Genomic DNA, 9,814 nt, shown 5'->3' with positions numbered 1-9,814 from the left:
CATATAATACAAATACAGCTAGTTGCCTTGTAAACCGAGACGGAGGAAGTAACCAGAGATGGCTACCTCCTTAAAAAGTTGACTGAAATAATCTAATCTGATATCGAAACAACGTTGCCAGTGGAAGCAAACTGACGAATTCATACTCCTACTTCCTCTTCTCTGACGGACAGGATAACGGTGCGAGAATATTTATGCAGACAAGTACTTGATAAAAAAAAGCAGCTGATTTCTTCGAGTTCGCGCCAGAGTTGTCGCAGATGCTCAAGAACAAAACGGTTCATACTCCTACTGTCACATGCAGCAAACTTTACACTGGAGAGAATTCAACGACCAATATCCATATGTACACAACTCCCAAGACGGGAAGAACTGAATTGCCATTTCTCCCCCAAAACCACCATGACCAACAGGGGTGGCATCAACAAACCAACAACGCTATTGTACACAATTTACTTGCCAGATAGAAGCACTCTCTTGCCCTATGGACTGATTCTACTGCCTGGTCAGGCTGCTTCCTTGCTCCTCGCTCGTCACACAAATAGTCGAGGACTACAGTTTACGGGCAGAGCGTGCAAGCCAAAAGGGTAGAGATGCTTCCTAGACAGAGATGACAACAATCAATCAGTAGTTGCACTTCCGCAGCAAAAGAAGCACGACTAAAAATCATCTAGAGGAAGAGTCTGTTCTTCACGACATTACATCCTTAGCTACTCTGTTTGAGGGAAACCATAGAGGAAAGTTCGTTCTCCAGAACATTACCTCCTTAGCTACTTTGCTTGAGGGAAACCATCACTGCATAACTTCTTGAAATTCTGGCACTCGTCGGCGAGATAGTCGCTGTAAATTTGTGAAGGAAATATCGAATAAGATTCTGAAAATCATTGCAGATGCAAGACAGGTACAATGAAAGACTTACTAGATGCGTTCCGCCATTTCTGTCACTTCCCATCTAGGACTCCATGGATAGCTGTTTTTTGGAGATGACGTGATAGGTATACCTTGGGAATTACAGTGCTGCAGAGGAATCAGGAATGAGAACGTTACTGCACAAGCAACAAAAATACCAACAGCCGTCACTACCACCGACCATCCAAATCTATATTCAAAAACAACAGACTGCATACAAGCAAGACCTTTGATCAAGCATCTACATAAGAAATAACCAGTAAGCATGTACTCCCTCCGTCTGAAAATAAGTGTCTCAACTTTGTACTAACTTTGTACGGTGGGAGTATATCGCAAATAACCATTAGCCAAATAAATATACCTGACAACTCTGCAAAGTCAGGATAGGTTGTTGTTTGGGGAATTGAAGGGGGATGACAAAGTGAACCTGCAACATCACATTGCGTCAAAAGTCACTACTGGTTAGTGGATAATCCAGACACAAGTATATGAGACTAAAGAATCAAAATATATGGTGCTAAATGCCAACATAATAATTTATAGAGAGCATTCTTACTAAGAAAAAGTCTACTATTCGACAGTGAACTCTGGCAAAGGTTCACTTTTCAATCTTCAACTATAAAACCGTTTGAATTGCAACATCAAACCGTGCTTTTCACACTTGGGTGGTTTGGTTTCCCTAGTGGTTTTGATGACATGGGTGCCACATGTCAGCCATGTCACTACCATGAAATGACAAACACTACAGCAACAAACAGTCTATAATAAACTCCCTCATTCGGATAGAGAACTTAAATGGAAAATGCTAGAACGGGTGACATGAAGTGAAAGCGCAAAGTAGGAGCAAATGTATAAAAGGCATTTCATGCTCTAGTGCGTTTCACCGTTTCTGGTACAAGAAATGGATGTTGGTTGTGGTTCAACATGCTTGGCAATTCTAAAATGAAATGCTAGCAATTTATGAGTCCAATGTTCATTTTGATTGAGTTAGAAGTTTGGTTTGTGCATTGAATCTTGTGATTCGATGAGTTAAAAGTTGGTAATTAGATTCAGAAGTTCGGATTTGACTGTTTGGGTTAAAAGTTGGTCATCTGTATGCTTTCAGTTAAAAGTTGGATTTTGTTTTCTTTTACATTTTCCATGTTGCCTCAAGCGATGGTGGCACCGCCTGCTGGCCACCAGAAAGGGGGATGGGGTCACAGAGCTCAGATGACACGGGTACCAGAGTGCACAAGGGCAGGTCTCCCCGCTCTAATTTACTAGCAGCCCCCACACAGAATTGCAGACAGCTGTATGCAAATACAAAATACATATCCAGAACAAAAAAGAAGGCTTATTTGGCAAAAGGGTAAGGAAAGTATTTATGACACGAGGGGAAGCCCCTGAGACTTGGAGCAATCTAGCAGATTCGCCACTTCGCCAGCCTCCAAAATAGTTTTGGAGCCCACTCCATAATTTTTGGGAGGCTGCCAAGCCTACCTACGTGCAGACTCAGATTCTCCAAAATGCAGCCTCCATAATTTTTCCCTTTCATTTCCTTTTTTTGTTTGCAACAACTCAAAAAAAACTACTTCTGTTTAGCATAGATTTTTAACCAAACTTCGGTCAGATAAACATCAAACACTTGGAACGACATTGCAAAGTGATAGTTCATTTATATATGGGGACAAAATTAGCCGCTTTAGTGAAATTGTACATATCCAGGAGTAAGATTAGTCACTTTAGCGACATTTTAGAGAAGGGGACGACATTTCCAACACAACTACATTAGTAAACTAAACTAGATGCCGCAGGACGAGCCAGCGCAGGACTTGCCGATGCTGGCTGTGGCCTTTGAGTCGCGGGCGTCCGACTCCCATGCCAAACAGGCGCCCTCCTCGACATCAGGAGCAGCAGCTCATTCCCAGATGGCGCACTCCCTCTTGGCATCCATCGCTGCCGATTCTGCCATGGCTTTGTCGAACTTCGCCAGGCTGTGTTCTCATAGAAGACTGGGGCTGGGCGGGCAAGGTAGGCAGTAATGCGGGCGTTCCAAGCCTCCCTACAGGTGAGGGTGCGACACTGGCGCGTCCATGGCACAATGTTGACGCGGCGGGCGACCCTCGTGCGGAAGAGTCCAACAAGCACGGGCGGGATGACGGGATCCTCGTCGTCCGACTCAAGCATCCCGATGTCACCCATCTCACTGATGGCGGCAGCTTGCGCCTCATAGCGGGCATCATCCTCTTTTGGAGGCCACGCGGCGGCCCTGCTCCCGATGGGGCGGCGACGCAGCATGGCATTGGCGGAAGAAAGGGCGCAGGCAGATCTGGGGAGGGGACGGGGAGAAGCGGAGAGCGGAGTGGAGATAGAGGAGTCGCTAGACGGCTTTTATAGCCGCGAGCGGCGGAAAAAAGGCACCGGCAGCGGCGGGAAATCACGGTGGAAAAGGGTGTGGGCAGCAGGAACAGTCGCGGACAGGTGGAAACACGCCAGAGTTCAGGTCACTTTGTCCAACATGCTAACGCTGACCTTATACATTACAGGAGAATCCCCTTGGCACTTTTTAAATAAGGATGGTGAAATGCAACCATGGAGGGTCAATCATGGGTCAGCAACCCGCACAGCTTGAGTGGCTAACAATCCTAACATTCGCTCCGTCTCTTGGTAGGAAGGTAATGAATTATATGTATTCTTTTATTTATTGATTAGCTCCACACAGTGGAAAAAATGAAAAAAAAACTAGATTTACGCATTTAATGACATACCAGAAATGTGAAAATCCCCGAAATGGAAAGAACTGTGGCTTTCCTGCAAAAAATCTGATACATAGACAGAGTTGTTAAACGACATGGCAAAAACCACAATAACATAAGAAAACAATGAGAAGCAAGTACCGGATCAGCCTCCAATGGTCTCCCGAAAGCAGGAGCTAGGGCCTCAATGAATCGTCTCCTGCAACCGATTGAAGCTGATGCATCCACGACCTTCAATATAATTCAGAAACATAAGCTTGTAAAATCCAACAGTGCCATTAATGGTGTTCTAAAATTGATACCTTGTTTAACCAATTAGATGCTTCAGCCATAGTGAAATTTCAGTTTCCAGTGGATTTAACAACTTACATGCTTATACGTCCAAACAAGTCTACTAATAAAAGTCAAAATGCAAAAGCTACAGCACGGCAAAAGGTTTCCTGCTTACAGCTACGATGTCAACAATATCGTAAAACCTACTATGTCCTTTCCTAGTTACATTTTTCTGTTCTTGGCACCATTTTCGGAATGACAGATCCATAATGAAATCTTGAGCACAGAAATGCTCACAGCTTTAATGTGACAGAAGTAGTAACCCTTGCGCAATCGCTAACTAACATATCACGTTTAATATGAATGGAGTTGACATCACAACAGAAGATATAGCATAACAACACCAACGGTGAGAATAGACAGTCAGATCAGGACAGATACTGGTAAAATGCAACAATAATTACCTGCAATTTAAGGTCTTCTTCTAAAGTGGGAATATACTCAGCCATGCACCTTTACATAATTAGACAAAGAGGAGATCATCAGTGACAAAGTGATGCTGTTTCTTTTGGTGAAAATGTTCAGCAGAAGATTGTATCACACAGGTCTGGTCTGTTTTGGCATATAACATGCAACAAGAGATAATCTTCGTTTAACCATTTACTCATTTGGAAGTCTCGCAAGTTGACTTACATCCCATCTACCCATGCAGGGAGCTTAACACCATCCACAGAGAAAAATGACTTCAAATCAGGAGTTGAGGTTAGTTTCAGTCCTGGTGCAGAAGGAACAGAGAGGTAACTACTGCTAACCGGAAATATGGCCTGCAAAATAGCCGAGCTGTCCATTATCAAATGCATGACAAAACCCCTAAATTCCATTAAATTATCCAAATTATAAAACATACAAAGTTAGCAGTGGTGACCATGTCTAGCAGTAAATATATTTGTTATTTATGTGTAGCATGATTTGTCTGCTATCTAGGAAGTATTTTGGGGAGTTCTGCCAGATTGTTTGCATACTGAGTCCTTGACACATGACAATTCATCAGATACTTCCAAGTCACCACTTGAGCGAAAGAGAACATATCTATGCAGTAATGGGATTGTTGACTGCTGAAACTCCTGATGCTTTTCTTTTACAGGGAAATGCCCCGAGCCATTTGCATGTTGTATAATGACAATGCTCTGATCGTAGTAAGATCCAATAGCTGGAACATCCTTAAGCAGTACATACTACCGTGTTAGGTAACAATGACTGCAACCTTCACATGGTTTACTATGCATATGCAGTTATCTTGGTTAGAGAAGATGCACACTCTCCTTGTTACAAAGATGTGGCAAGTAATCCAGAATAATAAATGAACTAGTGTAATGTATGTGCCGGGCGAATGGGCAATAGGAAGTACGACAAAACTTTAAATTAGGGATCTGGATTGTCAGTTGCTAGCTTATGAGCAGTTGCTATCATTAGGTGATTTGTTTGTATCCTTCAGATTTGCTAGCAAGGGACTGGGAAAGAAGCAAGGCGCGTCAAATTCAAAAGTAAGGAGTAGTTAACCAAGTGCCAGTCTCCTTCATCCCTACCATAGTGGTGTGGCTGCCGTAGCACCCGCATAGGTCCTGAGCTCCTAGGGTACCTCAATGAGGCCTTACGACCCCATACTATAATGGTTATAGTGTTACAATTTCGTATCGGCATAAGCAGCTGAAATTTTGCTGGTATAAATATTTCTCAATTATCATCATCATTACTCATTTTCTATAAACATCATTAACATTGTTACAGCTATTTTTACATGTCCACATATGTGTACATGTAAGGAGTGGTTTTAGAGGTTAACCTGCAGATGGATCTTTTGGGGAAGTTTCCAAGGACATCCAGGCACCATCATTTTGAGGTCTAAATCCAGAAGCGGGACAGCAAATTTCACCTCATCTGACTACAAAGAAATATGAAAATACAATATAAGAAAAGGCATCAACTTTCAGAGATGAAAATGGCCGTGGAGACTGTGAACTTACCCTACCAGTTGATGATACCACGGAGACTTCAATCCCCTGTTTGAACACAAATATTGGAAAAGTCATCTATAAGATAAATGGATTTCAACAATCAAGCTGAAGAACGAAACTGGTAATAAGCCAGTCAAATGGCTCAATCTTCAACTCATTCACATGAGCATGTATGTTTCTCACTATATTTAAACCAAACCATATTAAGAATACCTTCTAGTTACTTCATAAGATAAGCAGTCAATGCCACAGAAAGGTCAAAAGGGAAAACTTGGTACATTTACCTCCTTAGCAAGAACTGTGCTTATTTCAAACTTCAGTCTTGCATCATCCACTTTCTCAACCAGCTTCTTTTGGTACTCAATGTATAATAACCTGCAGAAAATTAAGCCAACAGCAAATAGCTTAGAAATGAGTTCAGCACGAAAAGCACCAGTACAATCTCAAGCATGCTCTGCGCACCAACAATCTGCTCATCTCAAGATAGCATTATTTCAAGCCAACAACTACACTGGCACTCCTAATTCCTCTTGACATATCAGTACAGATTTTTGTTGAGGACCCACCACTAGCTTCACTCGATGAATTTCTAACCAATATCCCAGCCCCAACAAATGCCTAGCCAAACCAAGTGCAGGCCTAATCATCACCAAGTTGCTGGCCTTGTGTTTACACTTTATTAATTTGAGTTTTTCTTCCATTAAGTTATTTCAAGTAAAATGAAATAAGATGGTCACCTGTATGTTATGCATAAATGCTTCAGAGAGAATGAAATAAATAAGTGCAAAAGGCAAATGACGAAATATATCTGTATAATTAGGAACCAAACGATAAAGTTAACATCTTCTAAAAATAAATAGACTGGATGGAGCACATTTTCTGTTCATATGACACATGTACCGTCAGATTATATTAGACTCATTTTGCTATATGAAAAAACAGAAGGGCCAGCCATTATTTCTTCCATGATTATTCCATTGCCTTTACATCTATGTTTTTAAGGCGACGCCTTACCGCCTTAGGGAGGGGGGGGGGGGGGGGGGTTGCGGGCGCTTTGGACGCCTAGGCGCCCAAAGCGGTCGATTTTCCAAAGCGGAGGGGGAGCGCTTCGACGCCTAGGCGTCGCCTTAGGGACGCTTTAAAAACATAGCTTTACATGCATTTGAGAGAAGAGGAAGCGACACAAAAAAAACACGCACATCAATTCGTTTAGTATGACATAGGTTGTGCAAGATTTTAGTTATCCAAACTAGACCGCACCAATGTCAAATGGATGAATCCACCCCTGCATATCGAAACCCTATTCCCATGTTCGCAACTCCCAACTCATACCGCCTCCAGTCCAATTAACATGCACACAGAGCAATTACACACAACACTAATGATCACATGACAGCATAGAGAACCATAGAAGCAAAGGGGAATCACCGGAGCTCCTCCACGAGGCAGAGGAGGCCACGGGGGTCGCGGTAATCCCAGTGTGCCAAGCAGCTCTTGCCCCCATTCCCGGACTCGTCATAATCGACCAGCGGCTGGAACCCCTCGTCGCCCTGCCCGAATATGACGTCCGGCGCCACCTTGGGGTGCATCGCATTATACAAGAAATCCCCTGCGAAACCAAGATCAGAGCCGCGAAAACCTGAGCACCGAACCCTAGGCCATTACAGCGAGCGGGTGGGTAGGGGTGCGTTACAGTAGACGTAGTCGAGGCAGAAGGGGATGCCGAGGGTGAAGCGATCGGCGTAGCGGCCGCTGCTGCATCCGGACCAGATCTGCACCACCTGCAAGCGAGCGCGGGGAGGCAGGTGAGGAGGGACCGGAATGGTGGAGCAGTCGTGAGCACCCTAGGTACCTTGATGGGGAGACTGGAGTTGGTGAGGAGGAACTTGAGCTGCGCGGCGATGAGGGGCGCCAGCGGAGGGGTCGGGGCGGGCGCGGCGGCGTCGGCGGAGGGAGCCATCGCCGGCGGCAGTCGTGGTAACCGACGGATTCGGGACAGCTCCCTCTCTGCTAGTACTGTCTTTGGGTTTGGAAAAGGGTCAAACAGCAGGAGGTGTAGGCCGACTGATCTTTCTCTGGTGAGTTTGGTCCGTTGCGGCCCATGTAGAATTTAGGATAGTAGAAACTGCACCTAATTCAAGTCCACCCCCAAAAAAAAAACCTAATTCAAGCCCTCTCGCGCATCCGGTTCTTTTGGCCGTTGGATCCGTGTCTCGGTTAGAGTATCTACAACCGGACCCCTTAAACCAGCCTCATACGCTTGAGCAAGCCGTCCGGTCATTGTCGGGTCATGATTTTTTGACCCAGACGGTCCCTTCAAACGGCCCTCAAACGTCCGGGTTGACCGGCACCTCCATATCCAGCCCAAATATGGAGCGCCTGGCACGCCCGCCACGTCGGACCCCGCCCACGCTGGCCCACCCGACCCCATATAAATTTCTCCCCATCCGCTCACCGAACCAAACCCTAGCCACTTCACTCTCCTCCCTCAACTCCTCCTCCTCCACCCAAGCTCGTTTTTGACTCCTTCCAGGCCTTCTCCGGCATGGCGGGAAGCGGATCCGAGTCCTTCACCTCCAGATCCGTCGACCCCGCGCTCATCCCGCGCGGCCCCGAGGAGGAGATGGTCATACGACTTGCGCTCTGCCGTGCCCGGGAGGAGGCCTATGGACGGCTGCGCTCGGACTCCATCCGTCGGGAATCTATTGCGTCCACCCAAATGGGCATGGATCCGGCACTAGGCCGGCCATAGCTGCCTAGCCGGAGGCCGTGCGGTCCGTCTGGCATCTGGACATGCTGGCGAACGCGCAACCCCTCGGGAGGCGCGTCGAGCATAGGGACACACCATGGGCCTCATCCAACGAGGCCATGGCATGCCGTGCCCACCATGCAAGGCACCGGGCGCGGGAGGCAGCGGCAACCCTCGCGACAGCGGACGTCGGCGTGGCGGAGTCGCATTCTCCGCGCCCCGTATGACGTATCAGTCCGGGCGCAGCAATCGCATCATGGTGGACGTCGGCAGCTCGTCCCCGGACGGATCCATCATCGATCTGACGTCCACCGGCACCGTTCGGGTTCCGGTCTCCGACGAGGAAGAGTAGGGCATGCGAGACGACGGGGCCTTAAGTCCCGTGAGCCAGCTCGTGTCCCATGCCCTACCCTACCTTAACGACGACCAGACCAACACTCTGAGGAGCGCAGCTGCCCTCCGGACATGACCAGGGCGGAGCTGGGCAAGCGGAACCGAACGAGCTCACGTAGATTATGTTTCACATTGCATGTAATAATATGGATTTGAGGTTTCTAATTTAAGGTATCCAGATGTGAAATGTGTTTTTTGAGGGGTGACCGGTCCCTGTCCGCGGACGCGTCCGGGCGCGTCCGCGACCGGTTGAGGGGTCGGATTTGCCAAGTTCGGCTGTAGATGCTCTTATTCCTTCCCATGCATCATTTCCACCCGTGTGGACTGGGTTGTCTGTTCTTGGTTTGCTATATTTCAGAGACAAAATCGGATGCCTCTCGTTCACCGCTATGGATTAATATCAGGATCCCAAATGAATTAGTACATGGCTGGGCGGTTGTACTAGGGGCATGTTTGGTTAGTTTCTCCACGGGGCCCGGCTAGGAGAGCAAAAACGAGCTAGGTTGAGCAGGGCCTAAGTAAGGAAAAACAGGGCCAAAAACGTAGATGACCGGTTGATTGGTTGCCTGCATTAGGGGTCTTGTCATCGAGATGCAATTTTCACCCGGGGTTTGGTTGCATACATGCATATGATTAGGAGTTAACAACAAAGCTTAACACCCACCAGGTTTGGCATATTATTTCGTCAAACATGTTGAGCGTGCCGGAGGTTTCTCTACCCATCATGTCCACCGCCAGCT

General features: G+C 46.6%; 1 protein-coding gene across 1 annotated transcript; it reads right to left on the bottom strand.

The window, feature by feature from the left end:
* Positions 1 to 208: 208 nt before the first annotated feature.
* Positions 209 to 8,007, bottom strand: LOC125530181 (BRISC and BRCA1-A complex member 2). Its single transcript, XM_048694587.1, has 14 exons — positions 7,785 to 8,007; positions 7,626 to 7,713; positions 7,361 to 7,541; positions 6,217 to 6,307; positions 5,942 to 5,977; positions 5,761 to 5,859; positions 4,611 to 4,741; positions 4,382 to 4,430; positions 3,786 to 3,875; positions 3,657 to 3,710; positions 1,271 to 1,336; positions 920 to 1,017; positions 763 to 840; positions 209 to 600 (listed from the first exon to the last, which is right to left on the bottom strand). The coding sequence occupies exons 1-13, from the start codon at positions 7,890 to 7,892 to the stop codon at positions 771 to 773; spliced, it is 1,161 nt and encodes a 386-aa protein (XP_048550544.1). The 5' UTR covers positions 7,893 to 8,007; the 3' UTR covers positions 209 to 600; positions 763 to 770.
* Between the last annotated feature and the right edge of the window lie 1,807 nt (positions 8,008 to 9,814).

This window comes from Triticum urartu, unplaced genomic scaffold (genome assembly GCF_003073215.2).
Source record: "Triticum urartu cultivar G1812 unplaced genomic scaffold, Tu2.1 TuUngrouped_contig_6129, whole genome shotgun sequence".
Lineage (NCBI taxonomy): Eukaryota > Viridiplantae > Streptophyta > Magnoliopsida > Poales > Poaceae > Triticum > Triticum urartu.
The sequence above is the reverse complement of the archived record's forward strand: the minus strand, read 5'-3'. Positions and strand labels throughout refer to the sequence as shown.